The 20,474-nt window shown below is 39.2% G+C and overlaps 2 protein-coding genes across 2 annotated transcripts in view; both read right to left on the reverse strand.

Annotated features, from left to right (window-relative positions):
* ATP2C1 (ATPase secretory pathway Ca2+ transporting 1) overlaps positions 1 to 20,474 on the reverse strand; it is a 115,553-nt gene that overhangs the window by 92,540 nt on the left and 2,539 nt on the right. The window lies entirely within an intron of this gene.
* On the reverse strand, positions 3,335 to 11,628 carry LOC142200726 (uncharacterized). Its single transcript, XM_075271290.1, has 2 exons — positions 11,567 to 11,628; positions 3,335 to 6,448 (listed from the first exon to the last, which is right to left on the reverse strand). Exon 2 carries the CDS (start codon positions 6,443 to 6,445, stop codon positions 3,752 to 3,754), a length of 2,694 nt encoding a protein of 897 aa, XP_075127391.1. The 5' UTR covers positions 6,446 to 6,448; positions 11,567 to 11,628; the 3' UTR covers positions 3,335 to 3,751.

Consider the following 20,474-nt stretch of genomic DNA (forward strand, 5'->3'; position numbering starts at 1 on the left):
AGGAGGCTTCTCATGTTAGGGAAAGTTTGTTACTGCAACAAACTTTCCCTGACATGGCCGCTACATGATCGGGACCTGAATCTATCAGGTCCTGATCATGTCTCCTTGGACCCCAGCAGCCAATAGCACTGGGTCCATGGAGTTCCTGACCCTTGGGGAGACCCGATCCCCATTTTAACAGGGTCAGTTTATAAATGTCGGTGCGGCACAGAGCCCAGCAAGCGCCGACATTTATATACAGTATGCCGTTGCGAAGCGGTTAACAAGACAATTAAAAAGACTAACATATTAATTATTTACTGTAGCGTTAGCTTCCAAACACAATGGGACACGTTTATCAATAGTATCTAAAATTAGGAATTCTGTTTGCTGTTAGACATATCTACAAATCATTTAATTCATAAATCTGTCTCACTTTCCAACACCCCAGAATCCGGGCTAAGGCTCCGTTCCCACAGAGTAACGCGCCGCGCATTCAGACACGTATATACATGTGTCAGAGTGTGAGCGCTCAAAACAGATCCCATTCACTTCAATGTGTGCCAGCTTACGGGCGCTACACATTGAAATCAATGGGAGACTTTTTAAACCATTGATTTTAATGTGTAGCGCCAGTAAGCCGGCACACATTGAAGTGAATGGCATCTGTTTTGAGTGCTCACACTCTGACACATGTATATACGTGTCTGAATGCGCGGCACATTACTCCGTGGGAACGGAGCCTAAGTGTAACATCTCTGCCTGTTCGGGCCTCTGCGCCACCCTCTGCTCGCATGCTGCGGCGCCGGAGGCGTGTGCAGTTTGATAATCTGCTTAAGGTTTTTAGTTGCACTGTGTGAACACGGCTCTAGTCCTTAATTGGGTTTGCACCACACCCGTCTTCTGCCAAGGTTGCCTCTGTTCATTAAGTGGTTAATCTGTCTTGCCTGTGATTGACAGCTTTTCTTCCTGTCAGGTTCTGGGCGGGTTCTTCCTTCCCTATTTAGTCTTGGCTCACAGTCACACTGGTGCCGGTTATTGCCCTTGCTTTCTGGTATCGCTTGCTGTTATTTACTTGTATGCTTATCCTTGACCTCTGGCTTTCCTACTGACTATTCTCTTGACTCCGATTTGGCACTGCATCGCTCTCTTGTTACCGAACCCTGGCTACCTGACCTCCCTTTGTTGTTGTACGTCTTGTCTGCGTTTTGTGTTTCACGTATTCAGGGAGGGATTGTCCTCGTGGTTGTCGCCTATCACCTAGGATAGGGCCTGGCAATAGGAAGGGAAAGCGGGGGGCTTCAGTTTAGGGCTCACTGTCCCTTGTGCCCCTCCCTCCAGGGTTCACCAGCAGCTTCTGGGGAATTATCATCTGGCTATTCCCTAACACTAAGTTTCCCATGCACCGAAATTCTTTCTTATTTTTCCGACCCACCAAAAAAATCTGTCTCCATTTCTTGTGCGCCCAAAATCTGTCTTGATTGAATTTCGAACACTATTTTAAACTTGGTTTGCTTTGAACAATAAAATCTGCGCCATATTCGTTCTTTTTTATTTTATAAATATGTTGTAAAGTTAGACACTTTAAACCACACCTATTCTGCGTATTTTTCTGGTGCACACTTTTCATAAATATAGTGCAAAAAAAATAGAAAAAAATCAGGGCACTCACCAGCCAGTAGTAAAATTCACCAAACTTTAATAATCTTCCATAAAAATAGGCACTTGAACAGCATTTACAGACGGGGGTAGGGTAGATGGAATGTAGAAGAAATGAAGCGACGACCGTTTCGTGCTAAATGCACTTCATCAGGCTTCCCAAAATTCAGGTGTCACCAGCCGACATATATACCAGCCGTGGGGCACACCCATATCACCACAAAAATAAATACAATTTAAATACCACAAAAAGCATTTAAAACATGTTAAAACAACTTCACAATACATTACATCATTATACATTAACATTTTTTACGGATTGCTAACTTTATTTCAAACTTTGAAACTTTTTAAACTTTATTAAGCTTTTCATAACCTCTAACAGGCTAAAAGAACCTTTTGCTCTGCTCCTTATAATAGGCGGACTTAAAGGAGAACCGCACTTCTAACACAGACACACAAATGAACACACTACTATGTTCATTCAAAAAACCCGCCAGCATAGTCCATTGAAAACATACTGACTTGACAGCTAATCAAAAAGGGAGCTACTTATTCCCATTATAGGTATAGGCATCCAACCAACATCCATATAAATCGCGGACCAGAATGAGAACTGTATCCAACTATGAAACTCCACCCCTAACCTGTTTAAACCGATGGCCAACAGAGCTCAAAGAGTTACTTTGACCATTATAAAACCCTAGCTAATCACAAACCAACCACCAAAGGAGCCATTTTACCTACTGTCCAAATATAGATATTATTATATAGACTTATTACGGCGAACGAGAAAAAGTCCCCACCCATACTAATGTGAGCCAATCACGAAGTAAGCTACAATAACAAAATTCTTAGCATGAGGAATATAGTGTGTACGTACATGCGCTACCTCCTTTGCCACTGAATCGTAATTCAAAGGAATTACCGCTTAAGATCTTACTAATAAATGGCAATAGACAAATACAAAACTGGCTACATTTACAGAAATACGCTCATGTCCATACGATCATTCAATCCAAGCGGCCCCATAGCTCCTGTACGTAGTATAATTCATGCTAAGAATTTTGTTATTGTAGCTTACTTCGTGATTGGCTCACATTAGTATGGGTGGGGACTTTTTCTCGTTCGCCGTAATAAGTCTATATAATAATATCTATATTTGGACAATAGGTAAAATGGCTCCTTTGGTGGTTGGTTTGTGATTAGCTAGGGTTTTATAATGGTCAAAGTAACTCTTTGAGCTCTGTTGGCCATCGGTTTAAACAGGTTAGGGGTGGAGTTTCATAGTTGGATACAGTTCTCATTCTGGTCCGCGATTTATATGGATGTTGGTTGGATGCCTATACCTATAATGGGAATAAGTAGCTCCCTTTTTGATTAGCTGTCAAGTCAGTATGTTTTCAATGGACTATGCTGGCGGGTTTTTTGAATGAACATAGTAGTGTGTTCATTTGTGTGTCTGTGTTAGAAGTGCGGTTCTCCTTTAAGTCCGCCTATTATAAGGAGCAGAACAAAAGGTTCTTTTAGCCTGTTAGAGGTTATGAAAAGCTTAATAAAGTTTAAAAAGTTTCAAAGTTTGAAATAAAGTTAGCAATCAGTAAAAAATGTTAATGTATAATGATGTAATGTATTGTTGTTAAAAGAACATAGAATATGCATGACAAATAACAAGTGTCAATATGAAGAGAGTGAGAGCTGGTATGAAGGTGGAGTTAGTGCTCTACCTCCATGTTACCAAAGCCTGCTTATAAAGGCTGAGGATGCTTTACCCTCATCCAAGTTTTTTCCCCATAAGGAAAGGTGTAGGTATGATCCTTCCATGTACTCCGGATCGTTCCTTGTTTGACCATAGCCCTAAGTTTGGCTACACTGACGTATTGTTGTTAGTAACGAGACTTCTTCTACCTCCACCCAACATTCCACTAGCCCCTTCATCTGTCAAGGATGACATGCTGGACACAAATGCTACTCCATGACCTTCTCCACTCACACTCTAAGTTCAGCAAATTATGAGATTTAACATTTCCCCCTGATTATGATTAGATATACATTTTTCTAATCATAATTTCCCTACTCTAACTCATTTACTCACCAATCGTATCACATTCATTCACAGGCCATGTGATAACATTTTATCAGCATGTTCTTTCTTTGACTCAATGTTAATGATGGAACTAGCTTGTTGAGTTCTTTTTAACATTTCTTGTAAAATTTTGTCTCCTTTTCCAATTTCCTTTTTTACCTGAGTGTATATTCTCTTGATTCTACACATTATAAATATCTGATACAATATACACACCACTACAAACATAAATATAATAACAATAGGATTAGATAATACATTTCCAACTGCCATTTTTGCTGATGACTTTGACCAAACATCGACCGATTTCTTAAATTTTCCCCACCAGGATGATCCTGACATGGTACTCCATTCATGTTCTATATCATCTAGTTGACCTTGCTGATGTTTAAACACAATTTCAGCCACTTTTAACTGTCTTGTTAGAGCATCTAATAGACCTTTATCTTTTACAATTTCTTCTGTCCACATTTTCCATGGAAATTTATCAACTTGAGATAGATTATATTGCACTGGAAGGGTTCTCAAATAACTGCTCGCTATGGAGGATATATTAAATCTTCCCATGTTCATCCTTATAGCGTTTACGTCTCCTTCAATACAATACAATCCTCTAGTCAGGTTTTCAGCATATACACATGAAGGATAAAATGCTGAAACCTTTTCTTTTTCCGACATAATTTGTATACATACTTTTCTTTGGCCAACTGGTGTCACAATATCATGTATATTTTGTACAGTTTCAATTCTAGCATGACATGTACTTTGGTTATGGAAACAAGAATGATAGATAGTCTTATCTTGTTCCGGTAAACAAACTACTTTAGAGGAAAAATGTAAACATGAAGAAAGGTCTACTTGTTCAATTGAAGCTCCATTATACGCAAACTCTGTAAATTCTAAATTATAATGGATTAATTGTGTATTACTTACAGGAACCCCTAAAGAAGTTACTGGAACCAAAACTTGCTCTTGTCCAGATGTTGGGATTAATGATGTTCCAATACATACATTTTGTTTACATCCCAACCACTTGTTTACCCATAACTCTGTATGATCCAAACTAAAATTGTATATTACAGGTAAATTTCTTAATAAACCCAATGGAGTTATACCACTTTGTAAAGCCTGAGCCATCATCTTTAGGTTAGTGGAATATTCAACTTGAATTTCCAGACATGCTCTGGCTACTTGCGTTTCCTGTTCACTGCTCATTAATGCTAGAGTTGCATCCTGAAGATGTGACACTGATGATCCTAATACAGTCACAGAATTAACAACCATTTTTTCCAGAAGCTGATTTAGACTCTTCTGGACTTTCACTCCTTTCTTTCCTAGATAACCAATTGTCTCTAAATCTGATCTCAGAGAGTTTATATTCATACCATTTATTAAACTCCCAACAGTCCCAATTCCTCCTAAAATACCTTCCACAACACCTCTTTTGTTTCTTATGGGTTTTGATCTACTGTTACCGAACCATTGTTCGATCCCTTGTTCCATATTTACTAGGTGTTGTTTACATTGGGGATATCTTGAGGAAATTTTCCAATCTGACATGTTAAATGTCCATACCATGGTCATAAATGTACCATTCCTCAAAAGAGGCTTAGATTGAAAATGGTTAATCTGGAAAGGACTTGATGGATTGAATTTGACTCCTGTGCAAATTCTATCTGTAACTGAAGAAATATTAATATTTACAGTAGCACATTGCTTCTGATTGTTAATACTTGTTCCACAGCACTCGTATACCCCTGAATCCTTAGGAGCTGGGTTTCCTTGGTACAGAATAAATTTCTGGTCTACCCACTTAACATTCCCATATAAACCCCTATGAATTACATTTGTTGGACCATTAGAAAAACTTCCTAAAAATAGTCCATCTTTTTTCCATGTTAACAATGATTCAGGTGGTAACTCTAATTTCGTGCTACATTCCAGAGTAAAAGGATTTCTTCCCTCTAGGATTTCAATTCTTTGTGTATTAACTCTTACTTCAAGTGGTAAATTATTAGTCATAGTGAGATCAATTGCTATTCTCACTTTAACAGGTTCTCTTGCTATTTCGAAGTTCCAGGTCTTCACCCAGTCTTCATTACCCTTACTCATAGAAGGGTGATATTCTGGATCCAATATTTTTACATAACTTTGAGTGTGGAACCAGATTTCCGTTTTAGATCTGCCCATTTTTCCTGATGCTATCATATTATTTGTGATATCACCTGACCACTTGGCAGTTTCATTACCTATTATTTCTACACTCCAAAATAATACCTCTGTTGGTGTGCATTCCCATGAACCTGTTTTGTCATTATGTGTATAGGTTCCCTGTAAATGGGTTTGTTTCTGTTTAGGTCCTGCTTTAGCACTTAACATAATGTTTGTGTCGTGTGTGTAGTATATTTCAATACAACATTTTGCACCATAACCCAAACATAAATGTCCTGTAATGTCCTTTGAATAATCTTTCAAGCGTTCTTTAAGCAAGTGTTCTAGTGTATAGTCTCTTGTTTTCCGTGGTAGTAAATCCACCTCCTTTATTTGGTCACTCCCGTTGTTTCCACTCTGTAACGCGTCTTTCATCAAAACGGCAGCCAGAGTGCATATCAGAAGGAAAGTTCCCACCAAATAACATCTTCTGAGACTTCTATATTGACTGCGATGAACCTTTGATCTGTCTCTTTCCTCAAGGAGATGTAGTTCCTTGTGAAGGTTCATTTCCTAAAAAAACAAGCAGTATCATTATTTTGAAACATATAATTTACACTGATCAACATGTACCCACAGTTTTTGTTGTCTGCGAGTATTTTTTCCTGCTTTGGGTGATCTTTGCACCAAAATCATCACTTGTCCCATTGTATCAATTATTTCAAAGGGACCTTCCCAATTACTTTCCCAAGGTCCACTCTTCTTGAAGGTTTTAATCATCACTGATGCACCTTTGACAAACTTTGAAGAGTGAGGTGGCATCATACGTTGCATTCTAGATGCTGCATGTGGAAGAATTGTTTGTAAGTTTTCTTGCAGCAACTGCAACCACCTGGACCTTGCTATAGCATCTTTTTGGGGTGTAGACAAACATGGTTCATGCGGAAATATTAATGGCATTTTTCTTCCTGTCATTAATTCAAAAGGAGTGTATTGTGTTGTAGAGGAAATTGTTCCTCGAATACTCATCAAAACAAATGGTATTGCATCAACCCATGTATTTCCTTTATCCAACAACATTTTTGCAATCCTGGATTTTATTGTTCGGTTCATTCTTTCCACTATACCTGCAGATTGTGGATGATAAGGAACATGGAATTGTTGCTGTACTCCTAGAATACCACAAACTGTTTGCATTATTTGTCCAGTAAAGTGACTTCCTCTGTCGGAAGTGATCATTCTTGGGATCCCCCAAGTACAAAACACATGATTTACCAATGCTCTAGCTGTAGACAAAGCATCATCTTTCCTGACTGGTAAAACTTCTACCCATTTTGAGAACACATCTACCACCACCAATGCATACCTGAGTCCATGTTTACCTGTAGGCAATGGACCTATGTAATCAATCTGCAATGTAGACCATGGACCATCTGCAGGTGCAATTCTTTGGAGTGGAGGTTTTTGTCCTTTAGGTCGAGGGTTCACTTGAGCACAAATGAGACATGACTGAACAACATTTTGTACAGTTTCCTCCATTTTGTCCCAATAAAACTTTCCTTTAAGAACTTCCAGCAACTTTTGCTGACCCAAATGACCTAAGCTCTCATGATTGTATCGGGTGAATTCAGTTTGTAAATGCTCTGGCACAACAGGACGCAATTCCCCGTTATAGTCATGACACAAAACCCCGTTTTCACAAACAAAGGGAGGTTTTGGATCAACCTGAGAAACTGCAAGGGATTGATCCTTTGCTTGTTCCTCTGCAAAAGAAGGCAAATGCGTGTCTGTTTTCCTAGCTGGTAAGGCTTTCAATTGTTCAGGTTCGAGGACCTCTGCTCCTGTTAAAGCGGCCTCTTTTGCTAATGCATCTGCAGTAGAATTTCCTACTACTAGCTCATGGTTTCCTTTCTTATGTGCTGGGACTTTGACAATTGCATATCCTTTTGGATTCTTTGCAGCTAATTCAACAATTCTTTTTAGAGTATCACTGTGCACCAACACTTTGTTTGATGAATCAACAAAGCCTCTTTTTTCCCACACTGGTAGGTAATCTGTCAAAGACCGAACCACATAAGAGCTATCACTGTAAATGACCAAAGGACTTCTGTTCTCCTTTTCATCAATCTCCAACACTGTCCTGACAGCTTCTAACTCTGCTCTCTGAGCTGAATAGTGTCCTGGTAACTTGTGCTGGATTGCATATCCTCTTTCAGGATACCAGATAGAATACCCTGAACAGTAATGTCCTTCATTGAAAAACCGTGATCCATCCACAAAAACTGCTTCGTCAGTCTTTTCTGCTTCTCTTCTGAACATTGAAATGTATGTCTCCTGAAATGTGTGTAAGCATTCATGTGCCTGACCCTCGTACTGCATCAATTGGGGAAGTACATACTTGGCTTTGTGGTCAACTTCAAGTTGTTTTGGAGACAGAGTCAACAACCAATGTGCAAATCTTTGATGAGATACACCTGGAATATTTTTCTCAAGGAGAAGTTTTAATGTGGAGTGCGGCGTCTGCAAAATTAATTTGTTAAAGCCAACAATGTGTTCAGTTGCTTTTACAGCAAAATACACTCCCATCAGATGTCTCGCACAAGTTTCGAACCCTTTTTCCACCGGAGTAAGGAGTTTTGAGAAATATCCCAAAATTCTCCATTCCCCTGACTGCAATTGCAACAACACAGATGTAACAGCAACTTCTGACGTATGTACCTGCAAAGCAAATGGAGCTGATGCTTCCACAGTTGACAAGGCTGGAGCTGTTTGCAAAGCTAACTTCAATTGTTCAAATGCCTTTTGTTCCCGGTCTGTCCATGGACCAAAGGAATCATCATGGCTCTTTTTCAAGAGATCATATAAAGGCTTTGCCTTTTCAGCAAATCCCTCAATGAATTCTCTGGAAAAATTCACAATGCCCAAAAAGTGTCTGAGATCCTTATGTGACATTGGAATGGGAAGTGAAGCAACAGCTGCAACCCTGTCCTGGAGAGGCATTCTCTTTCCTGGTTTAATTAGGATCCCCAGATATTTCACTTCACGTTGCATCAGTTTACACTTCTTTGTGTTCAATTTTAGACCTGCTTCGTGCAACAAGGTAAACAATTCCGCTAAAACTTCCAAATGTGTTTCCCTGTCTTCTGTGGCCACCAAAATATCATCAACAAACTGTTTGATATATTTCTGATGTGAACTCCTTCCCAACACTTTTGCTAGTGCTTGATGAAATATGCTAGGTGACAAATGGGCACCCTGAGGCAATCTACAGAACACATACTGTTCATCCAGAAATGTAAAAGCAAACTTGTATTGACAACTCTTTTCCAATTCTATGCTAAAAAATCCATTGCTAATATCCAAGACCGAGAAATAATTCGCTTTTGCATCTAGTTGTCCCAACAAATCATGTGTGTCAGCAACAATTGGAGCTACATTAGGCGTATATTTGTTCAAAAGCCTTAAATCCAAAAGCATACGATATGAACCATCAGGTTTCAAGACACACCATAATGGATTGTTTGTCACAGAGTTTGCTTTCCGTATGACACCCTGCTGAAGCAACTCCTCAATAATCTTAGACATTGGACCTATTGATTCTGGAGGCAATTTGTACTGTTTTTGGGCTGGTGGATCCCTACCCTCTATGTTCACAAGTACATCTTTCATTGTACCTACTTCATTCCTGTACTGTGCCCACAAAGAAGGAATACTTTCTACAATTTCCTTTAACTGTACATCACCACCAGTGTCAGGCCAAACATGATCAGAAGGAATAACATCTGTTAAGCAAATAGTTCCAACCTTGCTGTATTCACTTGGATCAATCAGTACCGGTTTAGAACCATCAACATCCTTCCAAATCACCTTGTTTCCCAAATCAATAATCCAACCTCGTTTGTTCATTACATCAGTCCCTAAGATATTCTCTGAATTAGGACAATGCCAAATATCAATGCTCGTCTCCAAATGTCCAGGAATTTCAAACTTAACATCAGATATCAATGTGGCTGACACCCCCCCACGACCATTGAAGCCTACAATTGTACAAACAGGTGCATTTTTGGATGGGATCTGAAGCTTATTTGTGACACTCAGTTGAGCTCCAGTGTCTATGAGGAACGTGATCTTTTCCCCTTGAAGAGATCCTGTTACAAAAGGTCTTCCACATTCATCCAAAAATACTGGGGCTACATATTCCAAGGGTCGAGAGGTTGGAATCTTTTCTAGTCATGCTGATCCTAACAGACCATCATCTCTGTCAATCATGACGCGTGACCTCCCTTTTGATCCCTGTATTGATATTTCCCTAATTTGCCGGATTAGAGATGCATAGGGAGATTCTCTTTCCTCTGAAGGAGGAGGAGGTGCAGTGGGCACTAGACCATTCTCTTTCCCTATATTCTGGGTCTCTCTAAGGAAACTTTTACACTGCCATTTTAAATGTCCCACTTTACCACAATGATAACAAGACATCTGACCTCTCTCCCAAGTTCCTTTCCTTTTTGGCTTTGGAGCAATACTTTTTTTAGGAACAGGTGCAGTCCTGGAATTAGTTTGACTGTCCTGATTTGCATTGACTGATTGCTTATTTACTTTATTCTGGACAGCAGAAATCTTTGCCTTTGTGCTTGTTTGCTTCAATGACCTTCTGATGTGGTCAATGAACATTGCTGCATCATATAAAGCAAGTTTTTCTGAGGCAATTCGTAATGATACTGGATCCAAATATTTAAACTTCTTTACAAATGCCTTTATCATAGCTGAAGGTTCTTCACCCTCATCTATCCCTAAGACCATCCTGTATGCTTGCTCAAACTTCATTAAGAAAGCAAAAGGATCATCTTCCAAGGTTGGCTTCAAAGAATCCAGAATATCTACTGTTGGTTCACATTCTCCAGTAGTGAAAAATATAAGCTGTTTCAATCTATCTGATTCAGTACTATGCATCACCTCATTGTCCTCATTCACCACAGGCGTCGGCAGTAACCTCTTGGCCATGTGAGAAGGTAACCATACTCTGAAAATCTTATTTTTCTGTTCATCAGTAAGATTAAATTTATCTGTATACGATTCAAAAGTATTTGCATTGTGGAAAGCATCCATTTTGTCATTGTAAGCTGGAACATCTTTCCCAATTTTCATTAACTGATCATTGATTTTTAAAGTCAACCTAGCTGCCCTTTCATGTAAGCGTCTTCTCTTAAGATCTACCTCTTCTAACTGTTCTGTACTCCCGTGGCTTTGTTCTGGAATATAGGAGGGACTACCTGTAGCAGCAGAGATTTTCCTTATATCCTGGCGTAATTTTGAAACTAATTGTGTCCTAGTTTCCATTTGATCCTCCAACTCCTCAATGTGTTGGGCTAATACCTCACATGCTGAACACTCATTATAATCCTCTTCCACTGTCTGTGTGTCAGTGTTACTTGTGCCTTTAGTGTTCACACATACCCTGTGTGTCTGTTTCTCTTCAATAACTAAAGAATTGTACACTCTGACCATATGCAATACATTCCTTAATTTCTTTTGCAACCTATCAACACAAATAAATTTCTTATCTAATCGCTGATTTTCTTCCTCACACTGAGTGTATAAACTAGACCAAAGCTGTGCATTAGTATGACTACTTACATACTTAAAATCTAGCTTGCTCTTATCAGAATATGAAACAATGAACTCCATACTCACTCAGTTACACGATCTTCTGTATGCACTGTGCTGTCAAGGCCAAAATTCCTCTGCTCTCACACAGACGTTCCGCCACTCGTGCAGCTGATAGCTGTAAGCGTGGCTCACCGTCCTAGGTACTTTACGAAGTCCTGAAGCTTTGCACTTTGCAAACGATTCCTCCGTTCAGTCCTCCCTTTTGCAAACAAAGGACTGAGGAATACTTCCAGACAACGACTGAGTGGCTCGCCAAATGTTAAATAACGTCCCACACCACTTGACTGATGAGACAAGAGGTGTACTTCGGTGATACCAAGAAGCAGCTGGAGTCCAATCCAATTTGTGGTTAAAACAGCAAACGAAGGTTTAATTCAAACGAATAGATAGGTTACAGTCCAAAAATTAAACAAAGTTAAAAGAACATAGAATATGCATGACAAATAACAAGTGTCAATATGAAGAGAGTGAGAGCTGGTATGAAGGTGGAGTTAGTGCTCTACCTCCATGTTACCAAAGCCTGCTTATAAAGGCTGAGGATGCTTTACCCTCATCCAAGTTTTTTCCCCATAAGGAAAGGTGTAGGTATGATCCTTCCATGTACTCCGGATCGTTCCTTGTTTGACCATAGCCCTAAGTTTGGCTACACTGACGTATTGTTGTTAGTAACGAGACTTCTTCTACCTCCACCCAACATTCCACTAGCCCCTTCATCTGTCAAGGATGACATGCTGGACACAAATGCTACTCCATGACCTTCTCCACTCACACTCTAAGTTCAGCAAATTATGAGATTTAACAATTGTGAAGTTGTTTTAACATGTTTTAAATGCTTTTTGTGGTATTTAAATTGTATTTATTTTTGTGGTGATATGGGTGTGCCCCACGGCTGGTATATATGTCGGCTGGTGACACCTGAATTTTGGGAAGCCTGATGAAGTGCATTTAGCACGAAACGGTCGTCGCTTCATTTCTTCTACATTCCATCTACCCTACCCCCGTCTGTAAATGCTGTTCAAGTGCCTATTTTTATGGAAGATTATTAAAGTTTGGTGAATTTTACTACTGGCTGGTGAGTGCCCTGATTTTTTTCTATTTTTTTTGCACTATATTGGACTATTTGTTTAACAGTGAGCACCACCTGAATGCCAGATCATCTAGTTTGAGATCCAGTGATTTGGTGTATGTTCACACTCACAGAACGGTGCCGCTGCTTTTGAACTTTTTTGCATTTTGTTGGACTATTTTTCAGTTGAGCACGCTGTGTACACACCAATTGTTTATTGCCAGCGAAGTTTGCTGAGCGATTACATCTGCTGCATATATATTTAACAGTGGTATAATTTTCCTGTTTTCATGGATCAAAACAAAGATGATGCTATGGACTTGACAGATGAATGTAATATACACTCGGGGAGGGAAGATGCATTAACATTTTTTACCTCATGTGATGAGAAAGATGAATTTCAAGTATTAAGTAATAAGTCATTAGAACAAAAAATTTTGAACCTTGCTGAAAGGGAGACTAGAATTTTTTGGACTATCAATTCTTTGCAATCGTATAACACCTGCCAGCGTATTCCTTGTGGTTTACGAGTGTATAAAGAACCCACCATGTATAAGGATGACGTAGAGTTTGTAGCTGAATGGAAACAGCTTCACATTCAGCATTCTTTAAATATATTGCGACTTGTCTTAAAGAAAAACCAACAAGAGCATAAAAAAGTCGAAACTGAATTAATTAAGGCTAAATCAGAATTGCAATCTAGAATGAAGGAAGAGTCATTCAACGGCACTATTAAGCGCATAAATAAAAAAGTGGCATTAACGCAAGCCGAAATCAAGGAGCGTAAGCGAGATAAATTTTTACGAGATAAGCAAGATTTTGAAAGTGGGCATATCTTTAATTGGAATGAAAAGATGAATGAAACTAGTTCCAGGAATAAGAAACAAAGGCAAACTTATTGGAATAACCGTAAATTTAAAAACCACTCCAATTTTTGTAGTAAACCGCAGACCTATCGCCAAAAGGACTATTGGAAGTCAGGAACTGATTCCAGTACCTCTGATGAACAGTCGTCAACAACTGATCATCTTTTTTTGACATCTAAGAATGGCCCAAAGGAGAAAAGAACTTTTTTAGGGCAAAACGTGTCAGACGAGGACGAGGAGGCAAAAAGAATAGGGACCAAGCGCAAACAAGTGTCCTGGAGGAATTAACGAATGCTCAAGATCAGTTGTCTGCAGTGGTTAATTTAACTGATACAATGCTGGATGAAAATTGCATTTCTGTTTTGCAAAAGGGTTTGAACTTTGGTTTAACCGAGGAGTTTGACCCCGTGGAATTTGAGATTGACCTTTATAAAGGGATTAGAAAAATGAATTTGTTTAAATGGTATGCCAATAATAAAGAACACAGAGAGCAGAGTCCTATTGATAGAACTGTAGAAATAGGTCCATTGGGTTTTTTTTCCGATGAATGGTCTGAACAGGAGAAAGAAGCTTTAATTAGCCTCCATTTATTACAGAATGAGGGAGTTATTCAAGATAATAGTAACGGTGAAGAATTGTTTAAAGGAAGTGTAACATCATCATTTGACACACCCCCCCATAGCGCCCGGCAGCAGTCTTGACTTGTTTCATGCTTCAGTCATGAAGGAAGTCAAAGCTTTGATTTATAACAAACCCCGCCCGAATTTGACTATAAAAGAAAAAAAAGCTTTAACATGGTTAAAAAATCAAGATCATTTGATATATAAAAAGGCCGATAAAGGTGGGAACACTGTAGTTATGAGCAAGAATTATTATTTGAGTGAAGCTGCAAGACAGTTGTCAGATTCAAAGACATATTCTAGATTACAGGGGAATCCAACAGAAAAAAATTAAAAATAAAGTAATTAGTTTTTTGCGTACATATGTGAAAGAGGGAGTTATCTCCAGGAAAACGGGTGAAAAATTGTTAATCGACCAACCAGTAAAACCGTGTTGGTATTTTTTGCCCAAGATACACAAGTCGTTGACCAACCCCCCAGGGCGCCCCATAGTGGCTAGTACCGGGTCAGTCACTGAGCCATTATCACAATTTATTGATTGGATGTTACGCCCGACTTTGAAGAACATTCCTGCATTTATCCAGGATACAAAAGATTTTTTGAATATAATTAATTCTATCGATTGGGTATCAAATTATAAACTTATGTCAATTGATGTAGAGAGTTTATACTCTCGCATCCCTCACCAAAAAGGTATTGATGCAGTGGTGAATCTATTAGAATTAGCGGGTGAAGATAAGAAAAGAACTGAATTCATCCGAGACGGTTTGAAACTAGTTCTCAATAATAATTGTTTCATTTTTGATAATGTATGGTACAGTCAGCAGACAGGTACAGCCATGGGGACCCCTGTTTCTTGCACTTATGCAAATATTTTTTTAGGGATGTTTGAGTCAGAAAACATTTTCACATCTAGAAATTCTTTTGCCAGTTCTATAAAATTGTATTTGAGATACATCGATGATATTTTCATCATTTGGACGTCATCTGATGATGAGTTTGTTCGATTTGTTGAGTATTTGAACGAAAATGAGTTCAATATGAATTTCACGTATAAAATTGGGGGAACATCTTTAGAATTTCTGGACGTACAATTGAACGTAGTAAATGGTGAACTTAATACTCAAGTGTATCGAAAAAATATAGCGACTAATTCTTTGCTACACTTTGATAGTTTCCACCCTAGCCACGTAAAGGAGGCACTGCCATATAGTCATTTTGTTAGATTAAAAAGAATCAATAATCGGAGTGATCAATATGAAAGACAATCAAAAGAATTGAAAGATCGTTTAAAGGAAAGAGGCTACCCTAGGGCGATTGTGGAAAAGGCATATAAAAGAGCTAGTACTGTAGAAAGGGATAGCTTATTTCAGAATAATAGAGTTAAAGAACAAAATAGGTTTGTGTTCTCTTTTAGGTATAGCCCATTGGCAATTCGTATTAGGAGCGCTCTGTACAATAATTGGCATTTATTAGAAAATGATCCTCTTTTGGCAAAAAAGGCAAATAATCGGCCCTTAATTACATTTAAGAAATGTGGTACTATAAAGGATCAGATAGTACGTAGTAATTATGTGACTCAGAAGAGCACATGGTTGGATGTAGTCAAACCAGAGGGTAATCACCAGTGTGGACACTGTTTATTTTGCAAGTTTAATAGTCGAGCTAAATATCTTAACCTAGGAGGGATTGAGTTTAAGATTAAACAGTTCTTTACATGTCAGACTACGTATGTTGTGTATTGTATCCAATGTCCCTGTAAAAGATTCTATATAGGGAAGACAATTAGACCCCTTTTCCATAGAATAAGAGAGCATTTTAGATCTGTAGACAGTGGTAAGGGATCACCCAGATTTATTAAACATGTCAGAGAATCACATAATGGTAACCCAAACTGTTTGTTGTTTTGCGGTCTGAAACATGTAGCTCCATTACCAAGAGGAGGAGACAGAGGTAAAAAACTTCTACAAGAAGAAGGTAGAATTATACTACGTACAGGAGCTATGGGGCCGCTTGGATTGAATGATCGTATGGACATGAGCGTATTTCTGTAAATGTAGCCAGTTTTGTATTTGTCTATTGCCATTTATTAGTAAGATCTTAAGCGGTAATTCCTTTGAATTACGATTCAGTGGCAAAGGAGGTAGCGCATGTACGTACACACTATATTCCTCATGCTAAGAATTTTGTTATTGTAGCTTACTTCGTGATTGGCTCACATTAGTATGGGTGGGGACTTTTTCTCGTTCGCCGTAATAAGTCTATATAATAATATCTATATTTGGACAGTAGGTAAAATGGCTCCTTTGGTGGTTGGTTTGTGATTAGCTAGGGTTTTATAATGGTCAAAGTAGCTCTTTTGAGCTCTGTTGGCCATCGGTTTAAACAGGTTAGGGGTGGAGTTTCATAGTTGGATACAGTTCTCATTCTGGTCCGCGATTTATATGGATGTTGGTTGGATGCCTATACCTATAATGGGAATAAGTAGCTCCCTTTTTGATTAGCTGTCAAGTCAGTATGTTTTCAATGGACTATGCTGGCGGGTTTTTTGAATGAACATAGTAGTGTGTTCATTTGTGTGTCTGTGTTAGAAGTGCGGTTCTCCTTTAAGTCCGCCTATTATAAGGAGCAGAGCAAAAGGTTCTTTTAGCCTGTTAGAGGTTATGAAAAGCTTAATAAAGTTTAAAAAGTTTCAAAATTTGAAATAAATTTAGCAATCAGTAAAAAATGTTAATGTATAATGATGTAATGTATTGTGAAGTTGTTTTAACATGTTTTAAATGCTTTTTGTGGTATTTAAATTGTATTTATTTTTGTGGTGATATGGGTGTGCCCCACGGCTGGTATATATGTCGGCTGGTGACACCTGAATTTTGGGAAGCCTGATGAAGTGCATTTAGCACGAAACGGTCGTCGCTTCATTTCTTCTACATTCCATCTACCCTACACCCGTCTGTAAATGCTGTTCAAGTGCCTATTTTTATGGAAGATTATTAAAGTTTGGTGAATTTTACTACTGGCTGGTGAGTGCCCTGATTTTTTTCTATTTTTTTTGCACTATATTGGACTATTTGTTTAACAGTGAGCACCACCTGAATGCCAGATCATCTAGTTTGAGATCCAGTGATTTGGTGTATGTTCACACTCACAGAACGGTGCTGCTGCTTTTGAACTTTTTTGCTTTTCATAAATATGTTGTATGTTGTACACCATAATTATAGGGTGAAAATGTAGACCCCTATTTCCCCCTCCCCCCCGAACGGAATACCAAACGCATTGGCAAGCAGTGTGCAGTGAAAGCACACGGACTTCATACACTATAATGGGGTCTGTGTGCTCTCTGTGCGGTGTCCGCACAGAACATGCGGACAGAAAAGTACTTTGTGATCTACTTTCATGTCTGCATGATTCGTGTGGGCAGAATGCGGAGAGCACACGGACCCCATTATAGTCTATGGGGTCCGTGTGCTTTCACTGCACACCGCTTGCCAACGCGTTTGGTATTCCGTTTGAGGGGGTCCCCATGCGGACTATCCAAATTGACTACCAAAAAGATGTGAACGAGGGGCATGATCCCACACTGTGGAACGCAGCTCAAAACTGTGTGGATGTGATTAGCCAGAATCTCATTCACTTTGCCTGTATTGTAAAACGCTGCGTTTTTTTCTGCTGCGTTTCCTCATGGAGCCTTATTGCACACAGAAAATGTGAAAACCCTTGGGCTTTGTGAAGAGGGCTGTCAGTCCTTTCCAGCAAAAGAGTTAATAAACTTGCTTCAAAGTTTCTCTGTAAAATCCATTTGTAACTTTGTAGGCCGGTGTTGCAGTTAATAGGTCTGAAGCTGCTGCAGATGAGAAGAACTGCTGGAGAGCAATTAAAGTTTCACACAATGCGAATGGAATAGTTCAGAGCCGACGCTGATTGTTTTCCTAACTTGTTCTTCTAGGTCAGTTTATCTTACGGTTTTTAATTTCACTATGACAACCTCAAGTGTATTCTGGAAAAGTATGACCAACCACTGCGAGGACTTATTACTTGGACATGTTTGATCCTGAAATTGAAGTCTGATTTCTGTGGATACTTTTTGTAGATCTCATCTCAATGATTTAAGCGGAAAAATTGTGTAAGAACGTAGCACTAATAGACATATGTGACCTTTCATATTAAGTAGTTCATACAGCTGTAACATTTTCTTTAAAAAAAAAAAAAAGGATCAGAATAAAAAAAAAAATAACCTCATGCTCACCTCACCGATTCTCTACCATTTTTTTTTTTAATCTTTTTGCGTAGTTTTTCACATTACAATTAACAGTAAGCAATAACACAGTGTATAATAATGTCAGAAGTGTATCAAAGATCAGCAAATGGAGACACAAAGGCAAAGAATTCCTACAACGAGTAATACATCATTATACTATATTTGGAGATCAGGTGGAACCCAATCTCTATGTACTAGTGAAGTTCCTAAAAGATATAGAAGGACCCCAGATGTGTAAGGGTTGGTTCACACTAGCGCTTGTATTCCATCCAGAAAGAGTCCACATGGAGACCCTGGACGGAATACAATCGCAATTGCAAGCGCAGTGCTGTCAAAGCACATGGACCCCGTAGACTATAATGGGGTCTGTGTGCTTGCCGCGCACTGCCCGCAAGCTATACTGACAATATACTGCTATACGGACACTAACGGGTTTATTGAGTAGTATTTAAAGTGTTGTTTCAATTTTTAATAGTTCAGGTAAATCTAAGAGTTATCAATGAAAAACACTTCTACTTAGTTTTACCAACTCTTTCCTGCCTGTTAAACTTATCACTTTACTGCCAGATTTGTCTTCACTGGACAGGCTGCAGATCCAGACCTAAACCTTCTGGAGCAGATACAATTAGGTGTATATCTCACTAGTTTATTCACATCTATACTGCTCACTACTGCTAAAGCCTACTAAAAACTGCTAGAATCCTGCTAAGTACTTACTGTCTTAACTTGTTCTTTTTCACAGGGTCCCTTCTTCCCCTTACCCTCTCTATAGACTTCTATGTAACCTGATCTCTTTGTGCTCTTTAGCCCATCTTCACTGAAGACAGGTATTAGCAGTGAATTAAGAAAACTACTGAGGGCTGACAACAGAAGGTAGAAGTTTCTTTTATTTACCTGAATTATTCATGTACAAAAAAAGTGAACAACAGTTATACTCTAAGATTCTTGTGAGCTGTAACTGCACCAGGAACATATACCAATATATCTACACTGTGTCTGCAGCTTGCCAGGCTGGCTTTTCCCCAACCAAATTACACATTTTCTTGACAAAAGCAGCTAATCTATGACAGTGACGATTTATTACCATCCTTAGGGAGCCTTCACACAGAGTATACGCTCCGCTCATTCTGAACGTAAAACAAGTACAGAATGGGCACGTAAAAACCAGCTCCAATTGATTTGAATGTGTGGCGGCATACGAGCGCTCCCCATTGAAATCAATGGGAGGTTTTTTTACCTATTGCTTTCAATGTGATATGCGCGTATCACATTGAAAGCAATAGGGAAAAAAGCCTCCCATTGATTTCAATAGGGAGTGCGCGTATGCCAGCACCCATTCAAGTCAATGGGAGCTGGTTTTTACGCACTCATTCTGAACATGTTTTACGTTCAGAATGAACGGAGCGTATACTCCGTGTGAAGGCTCCCTTATTGATTGTTATGTACACAGCAATCAATGTGCACTGTATTTTACAGCTATGGGAGTCACAATGATGTTGCTCCCCTCTGATCTGGCGTTCACATGATCCATCAGGGCCTAAAAAATGTGAGAGTTCAGGTTAGGAGGCTGCATTCCTTCTGTAATTGAAACTAAAATGTATCAGCTCCAGTTAAAGGAGTTGTCAGGGATAACTGCACTACTCTAAACACCCTTCCCCCCCTCCTACTTTCTAAGTAACATCAATTATGAAAAATGGATGGTTACTCATATCCCTGGAGCGGTCATGTGACATTTTCTTATTATCCGGTGACAATCCAGTATTATCCGGTGACAACCCATTTCCCCATTTCCAGAAACGGATCGTCACTACTACTCCCCCCCCCCCACTCCACTCATACTTACCATCCACGTTTTCTTCCGGCAAGATGACTCCTCCTGCTGTCTGTGCTCTACACTGTGCGTGCCACCGCTGCCTGTAATTCACCTCTACTACGCTTCCATGCATGTGGAACAGAGGGATCATCGCTGCTGAAGAGGAGTACGGGAGCAGTACAGGAGGAAGGGCCATCTCGCAGGAAGAAGAGTCCCCTTCCTCAAAGTTAATAGCTCCCCCTCCACGTAAGTAACGTTATTAAATGGAGGGGGCACTAGCACAGTAGTAATACCCTAATAGTACCCGCC

Source organism: Leptodactylus fuscus, chromosome 4 (genome assembly GCF_031893055.1).
Source record: "Leptodactylus fuscus isolate aLepFus1 chromosome 4, aLepFus1.hap2, whole genome shotgun sequence".
Classification (NCBI taxonomy): Eukaryota; Metazoa; Chordata; class Amphibia; order Anura; family Leptodactylidae; genus Leptodactylus; species Leptodactylus fuscus.